Consider the following 25,751-nt stretch of genomic DNA (forward strand, 5'->3'; position numbering starts at 1 on the left):
CTTCATATCATTCTGACAGTCTACAATTATTTGAAAATGGGAGAAAATTGTGTTTGCAAATAGACTGAAGGACACTTTGTTACAGTGAGTAATGTAATTTTAATGTACCTTCATGTGCTGCATCCCATACGTGCAGAGAGTATGGTTTGTGTTCCTCTTTCTGTCATCAGAGCATGTTCAGATTTGAATTCTTCTTTTACAACATAATATACAACTATTCAACATAAGATGAATTAAATTAGAAGGAAGGAAGAGAAACAGCAGTTGAATTATGCCTTAATCAGTGTTTGAAAGTCATTATTTTACAAAGGCCAATCTACTATTGTAAAAGAAATCACGCTGTCTTGATCCCACTGTCTTGAGACAGTCAAAACCTCCCCCAAAATATCTCTATAACTGAATCTCGTTGACAGATTCATAAGACTTGGTAAGTACTCAATTTTGCAGGAGCCTGAGCTAGTAAAATATTGCAAGTGTATGTTAATTTTTTAAGCTATTTTTCCCTTCCTCTTTTGAATCTTGATCACTAACTAAAGAAATTATCCTTTCCTCCCACATGTGTTTAGGAGGTAAAAAAGATAGGGAGGAGAAGCAAATTATTCTTGGCAATTTGGTAGTTGTCAGATCAATAATTGCTGTGTTCCAAATTGCTACATGTAAAATGACAAATATGTAAGAGAGAATGTACAAAGTAAAAGCAGCATGTATGTGGAAACTTGCATATATGTAGGGAATATCATTGCTGGTTGGAATGGACATGCATGGATGCTTTGGCAATGTACCTTAATTTCTAAATATGTATTGTGGACCCCATATGTTTTGGACAATAACAGTAATACTTATGATTGTCTGATGGCTAGCTTAAGGCATTGCCAGTGTAATGCAAGCCATTGCATGGAGTTGGCTGAGAAACTGAAAAAAACATGTTATGTAGCTTTGTAATTCCCAGTCCTAAACCTAACATAACTGTAGTAGCATGTGAATATTAAGATATTCTGACTTACTTCCATTTTTTAATTTTACCATTTGTTGAGTTTGATATTTGAGAGCTATCTTTTAAATAATTTATATTTGTCATCATTATTCAATAGATTAAAGTACCTTTTAATGCTCTTTTCTTTGAAAATCACAATATGGTAATAGAAATGCAAAGCTAGAGCATCTTGGTGCACTCTTTTGGGACATACTATGTAATTTTTCTTCGTAATGACATTAGCTGAAATTATTAGGTAAAACAATTAGTTTAAAACTAATAGTTTTAACTATTAATTAAATAAATAGTTTCAGTAAATAGTTTAAGTAAATAGTTAACTATTAGTTAAAAATCTATCTGAAAACATGATGTGAAAGGGCTTCTCAGGACATTTCAGGAAAGGCAGTCAATGCTTGTTGTACAGAAAAGAAGAAAGGAGTGAAGCATTTTTTTAATTCAGTCTGGCTGTTTATCTGTAAAGCTTACGATTTCCTAGGCACTAAGGATGTGAATTTCATAATTTCTAATTATGGAGAGGTACTAGTTTCTTCATGACTGCTACTGTTTTGTGGACAAATATTTTGATCCCTGCTCGTTCCACCAATTAAAACCCATGTTTCTGAATTTGGTCTTCCCTCTTGAAGTCAAGAGTAAACCCTTTTGCATGATGTGCAGAAGAAAAAGGTATTATTTCTATTTATTTTAAGTGTTTGTTACTTCACATTTTGTTAGCATGGTGGTACTAATTGAGAAGGTACTTGAGGGGAAAGATGAAGAGGAAGGCTGTACACGTAGCCAGAACTTAATTTAAAAGCACTTTTGCAAGTCTTTGTAAAGATTTACAAACCAGTTCTAACAATAATAATTGGTTAATCTTGATAGAAAAATTCAAGAAGACAGGGAACTGCTGTTGTGTTGCAGAAGGACTAATTGTTATACTGTTGGTGGGACAGGGAGGTTACCTATTTAGTTGCCAGTTATCCGAGCCCTGATTCATGCCATGTCAGAAATTCCTTTCCTATATAATGACTTTCCTTTCCTATATAATGACTCAAATATACTTCTTATAATCTCACCAGTACAGAATAGATGTAGTGAAATGAAAATTAAGTTATTCCGTCAACCCAATAACTTCCGTTCTTCTCTGACTATTACTCTGTCATTAGCTCAAAACCAGTGACTGAAATATAGCAAAAGAAAAGCAAAAGTTAACCTTAAACAAAAGAGTAATTCTTAAAACAGTTGTGATAGATACTTTGGAAGAAGAAAAATAAAGAAGTTTAATTGCTTCCATTTTCTAAAGTGAGCCATTAGGTCAGTCAGATATTACAATGGAGTGGGAGGGAACAAAATAACCTAATCAGAGAAACTGACTTTAATGGAGTTTGTAAGTCATGCCAGCTTTTTAACAAGAAATCAGAATTTAAAATAAGACCTAAGATCTGTTTCTATTAATTTCTTTTCCTTTGGGAATACGACTGATGACATGCCTTGATGAATAATATGCTTAATTTGCATTAAAAATATGAGAACTGTAAACAAATGCAAATCCTACATCTGTCAGTTTTTGTTTTGGTAAGTAATAAACAGTGTCTTCTGTATATCAGAAGAATGATCTTGCTTTGGATTTCAGAGCGGTGCATGAGCGTAGCCTGCGTAGCAATGACCCAGGTAGCTCCTGGTGTGTGTGTTACCCCAGCTACAGCAGTGCCTGCTGGGTCAGGGCACTGTAAATCTACCTGTATCTCTACAGAGGGCAGAGATCCTGCATGCTGAGGCCCCTGGCTTTGCCATGAATCAGTTTCTGTAGTTGCCATTTCTTTGTTTTATCAGGGACATCCCTACTTCAGTTGTATAGGGAGGACTCTGGGGACATTTCCACCAAGACATCATTTCAGGGCCATGGAAGCTGCTGTGGCTCTGATAGCACTGGTTTCCCATGGTTTCTGTGTAGAACTAGGAGTCTGAGATCCCTCAGTGGTCGCATGAGGGATGAGAGTCACAGGAGAGAGCCATGAAAGCCTAAGGTAGTAATTCAGAAGCATCCATGAGAAGACATGATGTTAGTTTCACTTCTGTCTTTATGTCCTGCGTAGTGAGGCTGAAAGTCCTTAAGAATCAGTCAATGTCATTGTTCCTCCGTTTCTGAAAGTTATTTCATCTCTTTCACTCAAGAAATTCTCAGCTTTATCATCAATTACAAGTAGTAGCAGTAATGATGAATTGCAGCTCTTCTCAGGCAAGATGAAGGATTCATGTGTGTGATTCCTGGGCTTTTAAAGAAGTGCAGATTGAATGTTTATGTTCAAATATGGTGCTGTTTCTGATCATGACAATTTATTTCTAACTACTTGTGATAATTTTTCCAATGTAAAGTGGTACAAAAGGGTAACAGATTGAATAGAAAAAGGGAAAAACATAAGGTTTTATTCCTGACAGCGTGCAATCAATTCTATCAGTGATATTAATAGCTGATAAAATGTACTTAGACTATATGCTACAAGTGGGTTTTGTTTTCAATTTTTATTCTTTAAATACAGTCTTTGATTTTTTCCTTTATGATGCTTTGGAGGTATTTTTGTCTGATTGCATGTGTATGCTGAAATGATTACATTCTATGAGGTGGATTGAAAATTTAGTGTAATAAACTAATTTCTGAAGGAATGTAATATATAAGAAGCTATGTTAATATAAATAAAAAACTTTGTCTTCAAAAGAAATCAGCTAAGGAATAGAGTAAGTGGCTGTCAATATTTTTATGTTTGACTGTTGAGCCATTTTGGTCTTGTCTGCTAATAAGATCTCAAAGGATAAAACCTTTTAGAAAGTACCGTAACACCTAGTGTCTATCCAGCAGTTATTGAGCCATTTGCAGTCTTTGTTCCTCCTATTTGTACATTTAAATAGCATGTGGAAGCTTTGTGGGGAGGGAAGGAATGAAGCTTGTAATTCTTTCCAGTATTCAGTATTGTCTTTACCTTTCTGCTTCTTCAAAATGTTACCTTGACTGGGAGAAGAGGATTATAAAGATCTTGACCTTTCCGTGCCTCAGTGCAAGCCTTTCATAGAGATTAGTTCTATGAACAAACAGACAGGATGTTCTATAGTTCTACAAACATTCTTACAGAATAGTTTTATAAACAACCTAAGCAGAGATGTTGAAAAATAAGTGACCTGTACATGTTTGTGGTGACAGTGGAAATAGATTGGAGCTCTGTGTTCTTGGCATAGAATGTCAAAAGAAGGCAAAAGATACGGGCACTTTTGTACAGCAATAACAGGTAGTGAACAGCTGAAATATGACTTCAGTGTCACTTAAATTGTGCACTAGTGATCCTTTTCCATCACTTCTGCTCAAATATTTGGTTAACCCTTATAAGAATTTTGAATAGTGCCCATTCTTAAATTCAGAAGAACTTTTCAAGCCTAGTGCCAGAGTGTTTCTAGAAGATATGAGGCAGAATGATACAGAAAGCAACATTAATTGCAATTCCCTATTTGGTATGAAAAAAATTAGCTCTGTGATGTAATAAAATTTGTGCAAGAAAATAGATGTATACTAAAATACTGGTGTACTTATGCCATATTTCATATGGAATTATGCACTGGAATTTTTTCAGCATTATATATTAAACAAGTTTGCTAAATTTAATTTAGGTCTTTGAACTTGCAATTTCTTTAGAAAGAATTTGAGAATTTGCAGTATAATTGGAACTGTAGTTGTAGCCAAGGTCTCAATAAACAGTCATAACATAATTGTTCATAGCATTAATCATGAATATGCTTCATGCAGTTTACAATATATTGTTTGTAAAAGAGAAAAATGTTTGTCAGTTTATCTTAATGCAAGTCTAATATGATTTAAAAATTCTGAACAGTAATGTTAATCATGGCTTGTCAAGGAGACAGCACATAAAGGATGTATAGTATGAAAGATGGATGCAATCTTCTGCAGTTACATAAAGTGTTTCACATATTAAAATGCATTTGCTCCATAAATAAAGTGCTGCAGACTGTGATCTGATTCTACCACTCTTAATGGTCTGGATGTCCTAATGCAAACAGTGAGATCAGCCTTTAGCTGGGTGCCAAGCTTGATAAAACTATTATACTCTAAAATAATGATTTGGAAAGAGAAATGGGTTTTTTAAGTAGGACCTTCTTGAAAGTTTAAACCCTGATAGCTAGAAAATACAGTTTGGTGTTTTGGTTTTTTGTCACAAGGCCTTAAGGTTTTCTCTGGGTAACTATAGACTGACTTCCCCAGTTTGGGAAATGGCATATCACAGTATTATTTAAGCAGTAGCTTGGGTACACCTTTTCACTGGATCTCAAGTTACAATTCTTACAAGAGTTACACTGCAGAAGAAGCTAGGAAGTATAAGGCTGCAGTTGTATAGAATTTGCCTCTATCAGAAAACTGTGTACATGATAGAACTAACTCTTGCCACTTAAATCTCTGAATAAAAACAGTTCATAGAAGGGTATAAGTCAGAGACAAGCTTCTATTTTAAAGCACAAAGCCTCTGTTGCCTTGGCCAGATATGAGGTCGTTTTTGTGGTTGGGAGTAAATGTGGTTCTTTCCCTGTTCTTCCCTGTCCCTGCCCCCTGCCACACGCATGCTTTGGAAACTCAGTTAAACAATGTAAATGTAATTGGAAAGCTAATTTTTAAGACCTACCAGGGTGAACAAAGAGAGGAAAGCAGAGTTGATAGTATGACTCCTGTTATTTAGAACACTGAAAATTATCTTCTGCATGCTTTTCTGTGCTGGGACTCGGCATGTTGTTTTTTACCTTGATAGGCAGGAAGAAAATTGTATTTCCAGAAACTTGGCAAGAACTATCTATTGCGTCTCACTGTATCAGTGATACATATTCTTGAATGAAACTAGTATCCAGAATTCAAGAAGTGCTCTCCTAGAAAAATTATTAAAGTTGCTAGGTTATCATCTTTCACTGTATTTTTATCTGTGTGGGGATATGTGGTTTCAAATCCTTAACAAACCAAAGTTTACTCTCTAGTACCTTCTCCCATTGTATTTGAATGTTGATCTGAGTGCTCACACAATTTTAGAAAGAAAGAAACAAGCCAAAACAAAAATACAATTAAAAGAAAAGAAGCAGCAGATGCCATCTGCTTGTGGTAGTCCAAGTATAGTATTTCCTGTTGTGCATAGCAGTGAAGACCTGTCTTCATGGACTTACCTCAGTATTAGTGCTCAAGAGGTGATATTGGTGAATGTATTTAATGGGTAATACTTGGGGATTTAATAGAGTTGCTGTCTTAAAAAAAAAAGGAAACATGACTTTATAAATTTTGTGTTTGGGTTTTTTTTGGGAGGGAGGGTATGAGAGGCCCTCTCAGCTAAAATGGACCTTTTAATTTGGCATTTGCGCTCTAGAATGATGGTTCATTTTTTGGCTGTTAGGCATCTTACACTTTGTGTAAAATGTTTAACATTTTCAGGGCTATCTAAGTAATATTTAGTAGGAGTGCTATGTAGATACTTGGCTGGTTTGGTTTTATGTTCGGTTGTTTTTTTAAGAGAGATATGATTTGTAGTAATTCTGGAAAAGGGATTTTATCTGCGTAGTCTTCAAAAACATAGGGCTCATTTGCAGAGAGAGCTTGGAACAACCAAACAGCTTAGAGACTTTCAGGATAGACTTGTCTGTGTATGAGGAGGAGGAGAGCTCCACAGACCATGTAAATTGATCATATTAGCTCTTGTGATAGGTGTAAAAATAATCAAGTTTGTCAGTTCAGGTCAATTATTGCTTGACTCAGTGGAACAAAGAAACGTGCTTAGTTTGCTGTGAAAACTCAAATACAGAGAAGCAGGGGACATTCACGAAAACATTTTTGGAGTCTTGTTTTTAGCTTTTTGGTCTTCAAGAAGCCAACAAGATGCTTGGAATTCCTGAAAAAAAAAACCAAACCAACCCAATAAATAGTTCCTTCTTTCCTGTCATAGCTTCATTGTTTCTTGTAAGGATGTGAATTAAGCTTGCAAGTACAAAAGTCTAGTATAGTTATCTCAATACAGTTATGACTGAAATATGTGTAAGGTGACTTTCTTTTCCTTCCTGTTTTCATTAAATAAGCTGACAGAGGAAAATTATTGGACTGCTGAAACCATTTGTCTGACATCCAGTGAATATATGTGAAAAGGCAGAGATGTATGATTGTTTTGCTATAATTTGCTTTATAGACACTAGCTCATCAAATTATGCCCTATAATCACTGCTTCTCAAGGAACAGAGCTACCTTTTGGATGGGATTGTGTAGCATAAAGTTGTCTGCCCTGCATGCTTGCAGTGAGGTGTTGTCTAGGGAAATCTGTCCTCCTCTTAATATAAAGAAAGTAGAAAAAGAAACCACATTTCTAGGAGTGACATCTACAAAACTGTGTGACAAGTTCTTCTGACTGTGAGGTATAAATAAACTTCTTTACTTTTTTTTAGGCAATCTTGATTAAAAGTTCTGCAGGTGATGTTGAAATGTGAATAGTAAAACTTGCTGGGAGTTTCAGTGGAAAAATGCTCAGATTTAAAAAAAAAAAATCAAGATGTATATTTAAGTTTCAATATAGGTATTCTTAAAACATGGAAACAGTCTTTCTCTTGAAGTTTCTCATGAAATGGTTTACTTTTTCATATTTTTAAAAGACAGCTGAAGTAATTTTAGGTTACCCTGACTATTACTTCTATTGTACCTGCTAAGTAATTGGATAGCTTGTAATTGTTTTGGAAACCACTGTGAATGTATATGAGGTTAGTTTTACTTCTTGCATTTTCTTTCCATGCCAGATTACAAAAGATGAGACTGATCTGAAATACGGTGAGTACTGGTGTGTAAAGTGGGGAAGGAGTAGTCTCCAGAGGGCAAGTTGGTGACTTTCTAAAAGGATACTGATTCTGTTGTCGTCCCAAATCTTGAATACTTCAGGGATTTCTTCCTTGAGAGAACAATCTATTTCTAATATTGTCACACAAAAAGAAAAGAAGCCTCTACATAAATAACGTTAGTTTATTTGGATTTTTTTTCCTGTGTATTTTGTTCCCAGCTTTCACTAAAATGGTTCTACTGTAAAGAAATGCAAACTTCATGTGCCTCACAAAAAGAGTGAAACCTGTGAGTACTTAAAGTTCTGGAGGGCTGACATTTTAATTAGCTGCTGTTAATGAGTAAGTTAAGCAAGTTATTAACATACTGACACTTCAGCCTGGTATTGAAATGACTTCCCCCCCCAACATTTTATACACTTTTTTGGACACTTCTGAAGTCATACATAGAACTTTTGAGACCCTGAGCATTCCTTGGCAATAAGATAAATTTTCTCCAATTTGAGTCTGTTTTACCCATGACAGCAGTTAGTGATTGATCTCTCCCTGCCCTTATCTCAACCCACAAGTCTTTTATTATGTTTTGTCTCCCCTGTCCAGCTGAGGAGGGGAATGATGGAGTGGCTTTGGTGAGCACCTGGCATCCAGCCAGGGTAAAATCAACACGATAGAATATCAGTTCCTAATCCAGTTCAATTCCTTTGTCGTAATTTCTCTCACTATTGTAAAGGTGTTGGTTTACTATTTAAGCAAGTACAGGAAAAATTAAATTTTAAATATATGTAGAAACACTTTCTCTAAGTTAAATCACATGACATGCAGAGATGAATGAATAGCAAGAGAATAGACAGACAAAGTGTTTTTTTTCCTCTGTGGAAAATGTGAGGTGTGGAGATTTTTTTTCTTTCTACTTTTCTAGTTTTAAATATACCTGACAAATTTAATGGTGTAATTTCTGGTAATGCAGCTGAAACAAAACCTACAATTAAAGTAAGTCTCTGATGTACATCCTATTCCTCTGTTACCTGTGGTTATGGAGGGCTGTGAATGCTTGCTCTCTTAACATGGTTGCTAAAGATTTTTCTCCTCAAAAAGTGGGTTTATTGAGGGGCTCTTGATCATACAGCCATAAGTAGAATTCAGAGTTGTTGTGTGCTGCATAAATACATCATAAATCTGCATAATGGCATTTAACGTATTTTTTCATTTTCTCAGTAAGAAAGAAATTTTTAGGGACTTTATATACACCTGAAATTTTGAGCTGTGTACATGTGGGCCTTTGGGCTAGTACTTGACACTTTTTTCTATCTGTGATAAAATTAGAAAGTATTGTTTTGGCTCAAAACCAAAATTTTTAACTTGAATGTCCACCCTTTATTAATTTTTGTCAAGTTCTATAATTTATATAAGATTTGGAAAAAAAATACTGTGATTAAAAAATTTTGGCTTCCAAAATATTTTTTTTGTTTCTAACCCACATATCAACAATTTTTTAAAAAGAATCAGAAAATACTTTTGACTGAATCCAGACATCAGTTTTCAATAAGTTTTTCAGAAAAGTTCCCAATGGACATATTGGGTTCCAACTGAATTATGCATAAATGTGGCCTTGGGATAAATGTTTAGTTCTGTTCTGTAAGTGATGAGTTGTCCTTTTGAATAGAAAATATTTTAAACTAATTAGTTGAAAATTTGTTCAGAGCCTGGGTGAAGGTGGTTCATGAAGTCTCCACTTCTGCCTCTGCATGATTCTACAGCATATATTGACTGGAAATTTCAGTTACCTTTAGTACAGGAAATTTGCTCAAATTTGTGTCAGGCATTTGAAAATTAGTTGGAATTTATTAGACTTGTCTTGTTCAGAAAGATGTGAATCAATGGGAGGGGAGAAAAAGGGCTGTGGAGAGCTGTGCTGAGCTCAGAACAGGTCAAGCATTAACTTTAGCTCTCCTTACCACAGGAATGTCAGTCAGTTGAAAGGCTCTTCAAAGCAAAGAATGCATTTTAAACCATTTTAAAAACCATGCATTTAAAAAAGAGAGATAAAAGGCAATACTAACGATTGCAGCGTTAGTATCTTTTATAAGAACAAGGAAAGGCAGTGGTTGGAAAGTGCAGTAATAGTGAATATATGGAACAGTATATGTAGTATTGAAAGCTTTCACAAGAGTAATGTGTCTGATTTCCCAAAAGAAAACATGAAAAAATTAATAACATTGAGATTCAAAGTGCTACTTAGGGTGTGACAGAACAAAATACATTTTGTTCTAAGTAAAGCAGAAGGTCTTAGGCAGGCCAGTCCCAAGAACTTGGCATTACTTGTCTCACTTGTTCATCTGGGTTTGTATTGCTTGCCTTGATGATAATTCTTATATCTCTGAATTTGTAGGGGTGCCTGTTTTTATATTATCCCTAGTAATTATTTGCATACTCAGTGTATAATGTATAAATCTGAACAGACCTGAAAAAGCAATAAAACATTTCTGTACTACCTGAGAAACTTGCAAATGCTACTTGCTCATTGGCATTCTTCTCAGATTTACAGAAGGAATAAGCTTGTCCTTGTCACTGAGTCACCATGTGGGGAATCAGATGGCTTAGTTCTGCTTCTTGGGTCTGCCTCAAACTTTAACTGTGAATATTTACTATCTCCATATGTAAGAATGGTTATCTTTTATATATATGTATGTATGTATGTATATTTATGTATTTGTTGTTGCTGGTTTTTTTGCTGGTGTTCGTGGTTTGTTTTGTTTCAGGATTTTTTTTTAGGGGTCCTACAGGTTAAATCCAAATTTACTGGGAGTTGTGACAGCTCATGTGTTTTCTGGAGGACATACATCATAATGCTTCATGTACAAGAGTGACTACATTGTTACTCACACTCATTTTTTACAGGTTATTCCATCTTTATGTGGCAGCCACAAAGCCAGCTTCTGGAGTGAGTTTAGGTTGAATTATTGAAAAAAAAAAAAACAGGAAAAAAAAATCCACATTAAGAAATTTGTTCTATGGAACATCCTATTTTTTCCTTGATAGTATATGGTGAACATCACATGATTATAATATGTCTTATAATGAAGAAAAAGAGAGTAGCAAGGATAACTCTTACGTTAATTACAGCTGCTATGACCCTATCATTTTGAATTTTGGGGTTTTCTGAAACACTACCTGTGCAACTGTAATTTTGCATTAGTTTTGTGGATCTGTGTGGTTCCTGTATCTAACCCTATTAGGACACTTTAGTTTGAGCTTTTTCAATGCATCAGCTTGAGCATACACATTAATAAGTAAGACTTTCTGGTATTAGAGACTATTAGAAGGCCATTATTGACACATTTTGTATGAATTAATTCATTTAAGTACAGAAACAAACACATTACCATTATTAGTAGATTTTTTTTTTCAGGTTGTGTTCCATAGTAGATACTTTTTATCCTAGCAGGTCCTTCAGTTACTAACTGAAACTGTGAAGCCTTTTTTATGGTTGAATTCTGTTTTTCACATGCTTGCTCATTGAGTGTTTGGCTCTGATTAATGGTCTACAGCCAGTCTAATGTTAAATGAAAAAAAAACATTCTGGTGGCTGTGGCATTTGGTGATAAGTAGTTAGACTAAATAGAAGATGTACTGTGCATCCCTTGGCTACAGAGTTATGATTAGATTCAGCTCAGCCTGAATACTGCTGGGGATATTGCTTCTCTGCTGCAGTGATAGAGCAACTCATATCAAAACAGCATGTGTTGCTGCTTATCTTGCATTGTACAGTGTGGCATTCTAAACACACTGGACAAACCAAATAGTGCAGTCTGTTTTTTTCTTTTATTTTTGCTAGATTTATTAAAGTGGAAATGAGGGGTTAGAATGAGTCTTTCCACTCAGCAAGCCATTGTAGTACTTGCAGCAAGTTTTAAAAGCCATATCTTTTAAGAAAAATTATATTGCTTTTTTTGTGAAATGTTCATTCAAGCCTTTGGACCATTGACTTTTTAGGGTTCATATGCAGTCATACTTCTGCTAAAACAAAAGAATCCCAGTGGTTTACCTCATGATATATTTTAAAGCAATCACTTCCCTCAGACACATACACACTGTAATTTTACTCTGCAATGACAATGTTGGAAATTTAGAGGCTGCATTTTTAATGTTTCAAATGAATGCAAAAGGGGAGGGATACTTTAATACTCCATAAAGCACAGGTTGTAAGATTTAGAAATTAATTATTGATTAATTAATTGAAAATTACTCATTGAAAAAATGCACATATTTAAGAAAAACCACAGTTTCTTGTTTTTGTATAAATAATTTCATATTGGTTATTTGAAAGATACAGAGTTGGATTTTTCTAATGTTACCTGTATAATTCACTTTTTCTGCTAGGATGCCACTGCCAACAGTAAAGGCCAGGTTGCATTTTAAAGTGACATCTAGTAAAATGCCTAGATACCTGCAAGAATTAATCTCAAGAGCACTGAGCTAATTTTTTATTCTTGCAAATTAATTAACTCAGCAAACAATATTTTATTACTGATAAACAGGTAACATGTAAGAGCTAATTCCTAAAGTTATAACAATAATAGTTTTTCAATCCACTTTGTCAAGGCAACAGCTGGGCCAGCTGATTTTTCCCCATTCCTGAGCCAAAGCCTGCCTTACTCGTGGGAACTGTGGAGTCCTGTGAGGCAACAAGCCCCAGCTGAAGTTTCCAGAGCTTTGTGCTGTGACCTGGGGGTTTTGATGCTCTGACAGATGTTGCTGTTGCTTGCTCCACTTGGTGCACTCATTCATTCTTCTGCTCACTGCCACTACTGCTCCTCATTTTTGTGCTGCTCAGCCCGACCCACTATCATTTTGTATAATTTTCTCTTGTTTCCACTTCAAAAAAATGCACATGAAATGCTAGGACGTCCTTGATGTGTACGAAATATTGGTAATCAGCTTCTGCAGCTTCATGAAGTCCTAAAAAAAAATGTTGTTGCATTTCTTCCTTGCAGTTGGACCCAATCATAACATGAAGAGTTGGTCTAGGCCTGTTAAGTCTGTGGAAATCTGGAAATTATATTTAATACAGTTACAAAGCTGTAATTTACTTTTTTTTTTCCCACTTGGACGTTCTTTTTTATAAAAATGCTTCTCAAACATGTGTAAAATAAGTTCATCTGAGAGGTTCCTATTTGTGCCTCTCATTTCCTCCCCTGGAAATGCTCTTCCTTTACCTACTTCCTACCCACTCTGGGTTGAGGAATGGCAGAACACCTCACCACTATTAGTAGGGATTTCATTTTGTGTTTGTAACACAAAATGGTTCCTTTAAGGAAAAGGTTCCTTTAATTTTTATCTCATGTGAATGATAAGCAAACAATACTCCAAAGATCCAACTACACTATAATTTGAATGTACTCTTCTAAATTTTTTTAGGGAGCATGTTCTTCTCCGTTGGTTTTTGTTTGGTTGATTGAAGGTTTTCATGGACTTTTGTTCTTGTGGTTTGATTGTTCAGCACTTAGTTCTGGATGTGAGCAGGCAGTCAGATGACAAAATTTTAAGTTATATGGTATTTCTCCCTTTTTCTGCCAACCTGTGCTATTTGTATAAAACTGTTGCTGAAGAGAGAAGCAATTTAGTTCATGTTTCTCCTGCTGACATCATATTACTGTAGCAGCAATCCAGAGAGGACAAAGCCTCATACGTGCTCCTGATAACATCTCTATACCACTCAGCAAGGACAGCATGATCCTTGGAAGAGAAAATCTGTATCTACTACTGTCATCTGAACATAGATAAAATACTAGGGACTTAAATGCTTTCTGACAGAAAACTGAGTGAATTTTTGACTGTTTTCTGTAATAGTTTGATATTGAAACTGTAATAAATGAATTCTATTATTTAGAAAGAAATCATTTATTCTTGCTTGAAAATTTATTGTTCAGGATTTCCTTGACAAGGTTTTTGCGTAAGTAAGATTTGATAACTTCTGTAATGCTAAGGAAAAGCTTTTTATATTGCCTCAGACCTTGACAGTTATGTAATAAATAATTAGAAGTGTTGTAAATCTTACTGTAGTGCCTTTTTAAGCTGCTACCAGGTAGTGATAAAATATTGTTAAAAGATACTTTTGATCCTATTTCCATTGATGTAAAATCAATTTAATTCCTTTCCTATAATATAAATTAGGGTAATGAAATTGTACAACTGAGTGAGATACTCTGAGAAGTTTAGGAAAAGTAGAATAAACTTGAAATAAATATACTCCAGTTTCTGATGCAATTTTTATGGACTCTGAGGGAACCTATAGTCAGTTCTCCTCCTATTTCTCATAGCATTCATAGAAATTTAAGGTTGGAATCCATCTTAATAGATGACCAGAGCTGTATCAATCATCTTTCTGAGGCATGTTATCATTTCTTGCATGCCTATACATGTTCCTGGATTGCCTATTCCATTGTTTTACTGTTCATACAGTTATAAAAATGTTCTTTACTTTCAATCTGAAAAGCCATTTTATATACATGTAAATATAGACCTACACATTTTTTGCAAGCTGGGTAGTTCCAGTTGATATGAAGAAAATTAATGTGAGAAATGCAGTTTTAATTTTCTGTCTCAGTAACAAATTGTCCAAGATCATTCATGCATTTATTAAATTAAAATTTTCATCCATTTTATTGGAAATTAACATAAATGTGAAAAACCACAAAAGGCATTTGCTCGAAACAAGCAACTCCTTTTCTAATATGAAAGGAGAAGGTCATTTCTGCACCCTGACCTCCTGTCTGTGAGGAAAAGGAAAAATAAGGAATACAATTATTTTTGTTAGTACTCAGATGGAAATTCACTTCAAAAAAGCAGAATGTGCTGGCAGTTTGAGTTGCTAATCTGTTTTACTTATCTAAATAATATAAAGTCACTCTCTGCAGTGAAAGATGGGAGACTTACAGATAGCTGTGCACTAAGAAAATTTCAGAAATTATGTAAAATACCACAGATTTCTTTAAACAGGGTTTTTGCCCTCTGACTTGGTCAGTTGCCATATCAGGGATCAAAAAGGGGTTTTTTTAATGAAAATTTATGTGTCAAAATGATGTAAGATCTCTGACTTAAGTGTTTTTATTCTGTTGCTGATCTTTATTTCCAATTTTGCCTTCACACTCTTTGAGACTGAGGTGTGACTGCATTCATTTGGAATTTGTGTTTCTCTGTCTACCTTTGCTAAGAAACACAGTCACTCTCTCCTCAGGGGACTTCATTTCTGTATTGAAAGATTGCTCTAGGACAAGATTAAACATCTGTTCTCACTGTGAAAACTTCCATGAGAGAGGATGAGCTTGGCGTTTGTGTGATGAACACAGCCAAACTGTGATAGATTCTCAGTGGAATACTTGGAGATAATTCCTAATATATATTTGAAAGAATGGCAGAATTAACTTACCCAAAATAATAAAATGGCCTACAAGTAAGAAGACTCAATTATTTATAGGTTTACATATTAAAATAAAATTCTTACATATAATAAAGCATTTAGCACATGGAGACTTCTTATTCCCTACTACTGTTTTAGGGTTAAAGGATGCTGAATTAAAGGCTGTGCTTAAATACTTACATGAATTATAGTCGTGACTTGGTATGGCTGGGTAGTCATGCCTGAGTAAACTTAATAGCACTGGAACATATAAACAGTATATAATTCAGTGAGTATAAACAGTAAATAATTCAGATTTGTACACAGTTCTTCCCCACAGACACTGAATGGCTTATGTTCTTTATCCACTTGGTTTCCTGTGTTAAGATGTCAAGCAGTTGCTTAACTTATTAAACTTATATGGCAAAGCCATTTTCTTACCATGCCTGCTGAATTATAAATGAAGTTCATCTGAATTATAAAAACAAAACCCCAAAAGAAAACCCAAAAGTCCCTGAAATGAGAACCTGTTGCCACTTGATTTGTTATTTCTAGTTTTAAGCAAGGTCCCTTATCTATTGCATATGGAATATGCAGCACTCCTGTTGCATTTTCAAACTGATTTACAGTTGATCTATTTTGCCAACAACATCCCTGTTCTCTTTATAATTATAGTACCTGACAACTATACCAATGTGGCTGATCCAGAGCCATTATTCTGCAATTAGATTTTTGTACTGCGTATACAGAATGCTTTTTTATTTTCTTGTTTCACCTTAATAATCTTCCCTTTGAACCATCTGTTGAACAAGAGGGCTTATTCTCCTCCTGCTGTCTCTGCATTATATATAAGCAGAAGATGCCTAACTGAGATGTCCTTGAACTATGAGTTATCACAAGTTGTCAAGCATAGAACTGAACATTTTTAGGGCTGGGTATACAGTGTAGGGTTTCCTAGGAGACTGTAACATCCCTGAGTAGGGCAAAAACCCTTGTAGAGTCTCTAATACATGGCCAAGCCAGTACTTTATCTTGATGCCTTCAATATCTTACTTTATCTTTTTTTTTTTTATGTGAATACCTATGGAGAATCATTTTAAGATGGTTTATTAGAACCCTTAAAATAACACAGTACTAAGCAATGTAGAGATGTTAACTCCAAAACCATCATAGTGCCATAAGAGGAAAACCTAGCATATTTTCATGCTTGCTTACGTTGATTACTGAAATTAAAAATCAGACTAATAATTCTGTAATCACCAAGATAAGACAGTACTGTATGAATTAAACATTGCTGTGAGCTTCCCATGCAGTGGAGCATTCTGATGGGATTTTTGGGCCCAGTTTGAATCTATGTGTCCTTCTTGTGCTATTGGGTTTCTCCCTTCCTTGACAAATCAAAATCCTGAACTAAAACTTCTGATTGTCCTTAGTTTATGAGGTTATTTTTACTTTGCAATTGTAAACCAGCCTCAGAGAGTTAGTATGAAGTGTTAGTGCTGGGTTGGTTTCATCTGTCACATTTGGATGAGTCCCCTTTTGGATGTAAAGGGGCAAAAAATTCACCACTGTGTTTTTTACACTCAGTTCCTACAATATTTTATAGCCTTGTTGCACTTTCTGTATTGCTGTTTTGCCTTCAGACAGAAGAGACAGTATAAGAGGGCTTACATCTGTCTATCACTAGATTTAAAGCAGTCTTCTGTAGCCAGTAATTATACTTAAAATTATACTAAATCAGGGTCCTTTTCACCAGAATTGTACTCTTCTTGCATTGTGAAATTTCCCCTTTTTATCCTGGCATATAGGTCCACCTCCAAACCACTGTGCAGTGATGGAAATGATTGTCAGATATCTAGGAAGGTGAATCAGTGACAGGAGAGTTTTCTGTGCTTATGATGTTTTTTTTTTTATGCTGAGTAGCTCATGCATGGCACTTTTCTCTACAAAGGGAATCCTTCAAGCCTAGTGGTTACCAAAAGTTGTACGGATTTTTTTAATGCTTATCTTTTGAGCTCTCTATTTCTCTCCTTCCAAAGTTCTTCCTAAGGAATAGTCTCTTTTTACCAAAGCTGTTTTAGAGAAATTAGCAAACTGCTTCCAGCTGGATCTGATAGATGGCTCCCCTAGCTAATGATCCCTAGTTAATCAGGAGGAACTGCAGGGTGAGAGAGCAGGCAAACAAAAAGCTGGGAGAAGTAGTCATGACATTTAAAAAGTGCATAAGCCTCTGTTTTTGCCATACATGAGTATTTTGCTAAAGTGTTAGGAAAGAGTCATGCTTTGCACCTTCTAGTGCGCTTCAAGGCTGAACTATACTGCATAAGTGTAAAAGCAATTTGGGCAAATACTTACACAGCATGGTAGGGGAATGTTCTGCCCATTCCTGAGTTGCTCTAGATGGCAACCATGATATCTATACTTTTGGCTTATACACAGTGATATTGCTTCTTATCTGATGGGGAAGAATGGAAAACTGTTTTAAAAATGCTTGTCTTCAGTTTGACTGGCAAGGGACTTTATGAAGAAAACTTTTAGGACAAATACTCATCTGCTGAGGAGCCAAATGCACTCATTTAAGAAAAGCAAAGCAAGAATCAACCTCTCTTCATACAGGATGACTAGCTAGAATATACAGGAAATTTTATAGTAAAAAAATTATTTGCAATAGTATGTTTTAATCGTACAAGTAGTATATTTCAGAATGTTCAAAATATTAATAACTACCTGGATAAAACTCTTATTAATAGCCAGTTAAAATATTCACTTTTGGTTTATGTAGAATATATGCTGAAAGAGAGGGGCTAAAATTTCTATGTCTTAGGTTGAATGACATTAGCTTAGTTTTACTTTATTGTGAATCATATTTGATATAATTGTACCAGTGCATTTGGAGTAGTACTTTGACTCATTAGCTGCTTTTATAGAATCATAGTTCCTCCCCATTATTAGTATGAAATCATAAAGAGTCACATAGAAGCTCAGTCTCAGATTTTGGGTCATGTTAGTGTGTTGCATGCATTTGGGGATAAAAATGACAAAATACCTGTTAGTAATGAAATAGCATAAAGAGAAAGGGTTTCACGATAAGAATTAATTCTCCCCCCCCCCCCCCTTGTAAGTAACAGTAATTGTTTTCATTAAGAATTTAAATGAAGTTGTAAATATATGCACAAATTTTAGAATAAAAACAATAAAATTTTAGCTGAAAAAAGTCTAAAATTGAGTTACTACAGCACCTTTAATTGCATATTTTGTGTTTTTAATGTCTTGTGCTGGTGCAGTGTGAAATAGGGGCACTAACAGAGCCTTATGGGCTTTAAGAATACCACTGGATGTTTCCTCAGCCTCTGGTTGTTTTCCTCTTCATCCACTCCTGTAGCTGCTCCTGATTAGCTGAGGATCACATGCCCTTGATCACTTATTGAATCCAGCTGATTAATTTCTGTATAAGAGCCCAGGTAAAAGGTGGTATTTTCTTAAGAGAGAGCCTGGTGGTAAAAGGACAGAGGGGTTATAAACTGATCAATGGTGAGATGTAAAGGAAAGCATATGTTCTTGAGAACCTGTGTAGGCTTGAAGGGTTTTGAAACTCAGAAGAGTACATCCTCTGCAAGAATGGGAAGAGTAAAAGTAATTGAGAAGAATTGAAGGGTTTTATTTTCTGATTTTCTTTGAACTGTTTTTGTTTTGTTTTTGTTTGTTTTTTTTTTTTTAATGTTCTCTGCTCTCTTGCTGCAAGAGTTAGAGGTATAGTAGCCTGAGGTAGGTACTAAGCAAGCCAACTGACTGATGATGAGAACTAACTTGGGAATAAAAAGCTGGAATAAAAAGTCTGTGCTTTACTAGGGAACGAGCAGATGATTTCTTTGAGGGAGCCCAAAGTGACCAGTTTCTGAAACCAACTCCACAGTGCTGTGGTGTTAGAAACACTGAGTACATCTGTCTTGTCCCTAGAAGTGCAAGGGTGTTCAAGGAGCCTGGAGCAAAACATCTGGTTTCCTTATGGTTTCTTCTGGAAGGCTGGACACCCTAAACGTCACTGCTGAAGTTACATTCTGAAAACATGAATTGGTGTTAGGTGTGCTGTAATGTAAAGTAACTCAGTAGCCAGGTTCCTCATAGTAACTGAAGGGCATATTGCTGGAATTGATCCATTTGTGCATAATTTTGTTATGGAAAAGAAAGGTCTTAGCTTACTTTACTATTGAGTTTTTTCTATATAAAATGGCTTTAACCTGATTGTGTGTCTGAATAGAGGAAAGTTAGATGAATTGGGTGACATCAGAAGGGCTTTTGCATCTTGTTTGTACCTGTTTTCTGGTTTTGTATTGAAAGTAACAGAAGTATTGCTAAAGATATTGCAAGAGATTTCTTTGAGGTGTTCCAGGCACAGTGTACTAATTGAAGTTCAGTGTAACTTCTTTTTGTCTTTGTAGTACATTTTTTGCTGTCAGCTTGAGGTAAATAATTGTTTTGTTTTGTTATAGGGAAAGGTGAACATGGGAAACCCTACCCTCTTACAGAGGAAGACCATGATGATTCTGCTTATAGGGAAAATGGCTTCAACATATTTGTTAGCAACAACATAGCACTGGAACGGTCCCTGCCAGACATCCGACATCCTAAGTATGTAAACAGTTTCCTGGACTATTTAATTTTTAAGATTTTATCTTTGTGTATCTCTAAATATATTTTCCAGAAAGGTAAAGAATAAACAGTCGACACAAACCAATAATTTCATTTTATAGGAACTGGAAAATTTACCACTGTTGTTAAATCATGTGCTCTGTCTTTTAAAGTGACTTCTCATCTGATTAGTTACACATTAAGAATATAAAAGGCCTCTTTTCATTACAGAATGATTTTTATTAAATTTCTCTGTAGTGAATTGGGCTAAAAAGGATTCACATAGTTTCTCATGTTCTCATTTGGTTAATAGCTGCAGATCTTTGGTCTGGGGAGCTGAGTGACAACCTTTATGTCATTTTTGGCTGTGATTGCTGAGTCTTTCTTCTGTTTTGTTACATAAAAAGTTAAAACAATGCAATAGCTTCTGAGTGCTGATTCATCAGCTGATTTATGCTGTGTAGAACTGTGTTAAAAAAGAACATGCATGATGAACAGGCAGAATTTGGGGCCACATGGTGGTATTATTCCCTAAAGCATTAATATAACACAGAGAAATGGGATGAAGGTTATTCTGGAAAATAACCACTGAGTTAAAATCGTGATACGGCAAACCTGAGTTACTTTTCTTGTTGTTTAATTTTTGGCTCCTTTATACAAAGAGTAGAACTTCCTGTCTGTGACAGGAAAAGGGACACCATTGCCATTGTAGGCTCCAGGCTCTTGTCCTCTAGAGTCATTCTGAAGCTGAACTCTGAAGAGGGAGCTGATTTGATTTGTCTCCCTGGCTGGTATTTTCTCACTCTTTTAATTGGATGTTATGCAACTGGTTTATGGGGGAAAGATGAGACAAAACTAGTTGTCTCCATGACTATGTTTGTATTTTCCTGCGGATACAATTCTCTCTATTATGCAAAGATCCATGTTAAGATATAGTCCCGCTTCTTAACTTATTTTGATAGGAAAAGTTGTCAGAGAACAGAGCTGAACTTCACAGCTTGACAGAAGTTCTCAGTGCAGGGAGAAGAGAAACATCATGGCAACTAGCACATTTTCATGTCAAATGTGCAACTGTCTTTTTCAAAGAATTAATACTATATAAATATTGGCATAGTAAGAGTTTAAAAAAAGAAATTAACAGCAGAGGAATTAACCTTTTTTTAGAGATGTTTCTAATTTAATTTTGATTGTTAATTGCCTAATTTAATTGTTGCATTGTTTTGAGAAAAAAAACCTGTTTCTCTCTTAATTTGTAAACAATATTTTAGGTTTGTTTGCATAGGATTAAGTAAAAAGAAACATATTTTTATAACAAGCTATATGTTTTACATACATTCTTTACTTTCTGCATTGACAAATTAGCTGAAATGATATAATGAGTGCTTCCAAGAAGTTTGAGTTCAAATGTACAGCTGTATAGCATTCAAGCTGTGGTAGATTACATTGTTACTATAATTAATGTGTTCATCAAGCAACTTCCTCTGTTAGCAAAACTGCAGAGGATAATGACTAGACACAAAAGGAAGCTGTCAGGTTTTTCATCCCTTTGTGCTTTTGTAAATTGGTCTTTTGGCAACTTCTCTCTCACCTGCTGCTGTCCTCACAGTCCCTGACATTTCCATGCGTGTCCCCAGAAGCAATGTGTTGTCAGAAGTGACGTGTTAGGAACAAGTCAGTGCCACACCAGACTGTCTCTGCCCTCTTTTCCCCAGCACAAATCTTTTTCGGACTTGCACCTAAGCATCCCATTTGGGAAGCTTGTGGTGCCTGCATTGTTGCCATGTTCCAATTCAGCCAGGTTCCTGTGGCATTCAGTGAAATCTTGTGTGTTTTAGTAGTGTCCTGACTGAACTGACTGGAGTCATGGCCTTCTAACCTTCCTCATGTTAGATACATAATACAAGTAGCCCATTAGTTAATTGACTGTATCACTTACCATCTAAAGATAAAGAGAAAAAATGTTCTTGTGCTATAATTGCCTACTAAGTAGTGTCTTAATTAAGGGGACAAAGCTGGGCTCAATTCTTTTGATGGCCATACCTTGAAGCAAGTGTATTTCTTGAACTTGCAGTAGTCACAGAAGTCTGACAGTGCTTTCTGACCTACTGTTAGAAACAAGCACATCTCTTGGCTGCTGTGTGTTAAGTATGGCCAGTCTCAAACTGCACCTCACTGTTGGAAGTGTCTCCTCTCTTCAGAAGTGTGTATGAAATGCAAAGTAGTTCACATTGTGTCACATGACATTGTGCTGCTTTTGGCTGGGGTAGACTTAATTTTCTTGATGAATTTGTGTGTCATCTGTGCTAGAGGCTGGGGCTAAACTACGGCACTAATAGAGTTGCTTTCAGACAAACTATTGGAAAACTATGTAATGTCTGTCTTGAGAAAAGGGTTCTCTTCAGTAACATTTATAGCAGATAAATCAGGTGTGGTATAGCAGGCAGGTCTAGTTTGGCCATCTTTTGAACATTTTAAAGGGTTTGGCTTTGTGGACCTTCTAACTGCTTTGAGGCCTTTAGCTGTCATTTTATGCAAATTTATGGGAGATGCTAGTACTGTAAACTTTGAGTTTTGACCCTCTGTCTCTATTTATTGTATGCCATTTGCACAGGGAAAATGGTTATCTTCTGCTGAAGATGTATTTCCTGAAAATACTGTCTATGATATGTTTTATAGAACCAAATAGAAATGGTTTTATTGCCCTTAGTAGAGAAAATCCACAAAATTAGCCTTCAAATACAACAAAACTGGGTGGTAAATCCTGTAATTTGAGTAAAAACTTACTTAAATTGAAACAGCAGCTGCAGTACATTCTACATTTCTACATTCTTCTGAAATAACTTCAAAAATATTATATTCCAAAGTCAAACCAAAGAAACTTGAAGAACCACTTACAAGTGTTTGATTTTCTGGGAAGTATGCAAAGACAGCAGAAAAAACTTGTTCTTTTTAATCCAAATAAATTTTCTTTTTCTGAGTTTCTTGGGAATTTGGGCTTAGGATCTGCAAATAACACCTTCTGCAGGGGGATGGGTGGAACTAAACAAATGCTTACAGGATTGAGCTCTCAGAAATTCAAGTTTTCAAATGTGTTTAATAATACTCTTTTGCTTTTCCTGTGATACTTATAACACTACAGCAAGATGTTATGATTGATTCTTCTTTCCTTTTTAAGGCCGCAAAATACATGTACTGTAAAAAAACTGTGTAGTTGAAACATTTAACTTCTATTCTACGGCTGACTTGTCCTTTCCTGCATCTTTAATATGTTTTTATTGCATCCTTCTAATATCTCCTGTGCTTTTTTCTGTCTCTCATAGCTGTGCTCAAAGAATTTTTTTTTCCATTTCTGAGTGGTGTTTGATGTCTTGTTTCTGTTCCACTCTTGTGTGAAAGCCTTGGCACAGTGGGTGCCAAGCTACATTAGCTAATTTTCTGTTCTCTGCCCAGCATCACCTATGTCTTTAAGTTTAAACAAAGAAACAATCAAACAAAACAACTTCTTCTTTTCCCCCTCTAATTCTAAATAACAATCTGAAAGAGGCTTATCACCTTAGTTTATTTGGTTTCAGGGCTGATTTAGTGAAACTAAGAGTTCTGGTCACCCAAAGTGAAAGCTAACACTGAGTTTTGGGTAGTGTTGAGAGAAAGCAATGGAATTGATATTTAGGGGCTGGAAATTCTCTACCAATATAAGAAATATTTCAAAACCCACAAGAAGAGTGTTTCCATTCACTTCTGTTTTCAACTGCTTTGTGTAGTGTAGAATACAATAAACCTGCAAATGCTAGGGAAGAAGTTGGCAGTCTTATTTTCTATTGTAAAAAGAGAAATGCTACTTATTCTGATACTGAATGTACCAGTTGAAATTAATTCTTATCTTCTCCACATTATCAAATATTCTGCTATTCATACCAGCTTTTCAAACAAACAAAACTGAATCTGACTTGCATTTTGAATAGCGTTGTAAATGTGATTTTAATGAGACTTGGGGGAAGGACTGCAATCATCTAGTCTGAACAGTGAATATAAATTTTGTGACCTATCCTGTTTCAAGCTCTAAGTCTTTTTATACTAGACAATCGATTTTTTAAGCTTTTCATTATTGACTCAAGGAATTCAAGTTAGTCCCTGATACATTTGCAAGCTTTATAATTAAAATATTTTGTTTTGTATGTTTGTATATCTTAATTTCAAAACAGCTCTCCTTTTATCTAAAATTTGTAGGTTATTTGCCAATAACCATATCCTGGAGTGCATCAAGCACAGCATTGCAAGCTAAGCAAGGGAGGGAATTGTCCTGCTCTGTGCTGGTGCAGCCTCACTTTGAGTCCTGTGTACAGTACCACAATGTAAGAGGCATAAAAAAGCTACTGGAGAGCATCCAGAGGAGTATCATGAAGATGAATGATGTACAGGTGAAGCTGGATGAGATGTGGCTGAGGTCACTTGGTTTGTTCAGCCTGGAGGAGACAGAGTGGAGACCTCATTGCAGTCTGCCTCAGGAGGGAAAGAAGGTGGGCAGACATTGTTCTCTCTTCTGTGGTAACCAGTGGCAGGACTCTAAGGAATGGCATGAAGCTGTGTCAGGGGAGGTTTAGGCTGGATATTAGATCAAAGGTGTTTTTTTCCTCAGAGGGAGATCAGGCACTGGATCGGGCTCCCCAGGCAAGTGTTCACAGCACCAAGCCTGACAGACTTCAAGAAATGTTTGGAAAATGCTCTAAGACAAATGGTGTGATTCTTAGAGTGATTCCTGTGCAGAGCCTTGCTGATCCTTGTGAATCCCTTCCAGCTCAAGTTATTCTATGATTTTATGTCTTGGTAGTCTTAGATAAGATGTGCAAATACTCCCCAGTTTGCCTGAGTAATCTATCACAAGAAACCTCATCCTTTTAAGGTTTCCCTTAGATAGATTCATTTGGTAATGATATTCTTAGCATTCTTCTTGTACATTAAAAATGTCCAACCTGATTATTATAATGTCTGTTTTTTAGCCTGTATGGGCTGGAGTCAGTGTTTTCAATACTTTTCTGCTGGTCTTGCTGGTGATGTATGAAGTTCTGGCTCTTCACTGTCACTCCCAGCAATATTCCTTTTTAGAAGTCTGAACTATGCTCATTTTTCTTAGGCATTAAATTTTTCACAACCTTCAGAAGAAATGCATTTTCATAATCAAAGAAATGAGAGTGTTTAGCTAAGGGCTGGTTACATCTTCTGTGTCCTGAACAGTAATGAGGTTTTATTTCTTTCTAATAACAAAACCAAATTTCATTCCATGGGTTCTGCATAACTGAAACTCTCCTTTTCAGTAGCAGAAGCTGAGAGTGCTTGAATGGTTCTCTCTCAAAACATTTGAATGCAGTGTGGTTGCTCTCCATTGTATTTTTAAAAGAGGCTAAAATGAGTGTGTAATGGGATTTCTCCAGGCAGTATGTTTTTTGATTGGCTCAATTTTTGTGTTTCTTTAGAGTAGTTGCAGAGTTAACAGAGTTGGAGTTGTTCTTAATCTCTATGTTTTAGTACACTTTGCATAGAGTTCTAGTATTACTAAACTCATGGGAAAGGGATATAGTTAGACACATAGGCAGGCAGTAGTACATATCTGAATCTCTTAAAAAACTAATTATTGCATTGTATTTAGTTACTTTCTTTTTATAAATACAGTGCATTTGTCACAATCTAGCCGGTCCATATTGTCCCTAAAACTTAAATTTGTCTTTAATCCAATGCTACAAGATAAATTCTGGTTAATTCCCTCTGCAGTCTATCATCTTAGACAGGCTTTGGTTCTCCTGCCTTGCTAAAAAAACCAAAAATTAGATTAACTATTGCAGTATGCTGAACTTAAAAATATTTAATAAATCTTATGGAAGTAATTGGTTATTTCTGTTGATCTGT

The 25,751-nt window shown here is 35.6% G+C and overlaps 1 protein-coding gene across 1 annotated transcript in view; it reads left to right on the plus strand.

The window, feature by feature from the left end:
* GALNTL6 (polypeptide N-acetylgalactosaminyltransferase like 6) overlaps positions 1–25,751 on the plus strand; it is a 435,529-nt gene that overhangs the window by 159,388 nt on the left and 250,390 nt on the right. The window contains exon 3 of the mRNA XM_036381717.2: positions 19,712–19,850. Coding sequence (XP_036237610.1) covers positions 19,712–19,850 — 139 coding nt within the window. The remainder of the gene's footprint in view (positions 1–19,711; positions 19,851–25,751) is intronic.

Source organism: Molothrus ater, chromosome 4, assembly GCF_012460135.2.
Source record: "Molothrus ater isolate BHLD 08-10-18 breed brown headed cowbird chromosome 4, BPBGC_Mater_1.1, whole genome shotgun sequence".
NCBI lineage: Eukaryota > Metazoa > Chordata > Aves > Passeriformes > Icteridae > Molothrus > Molothrus ater.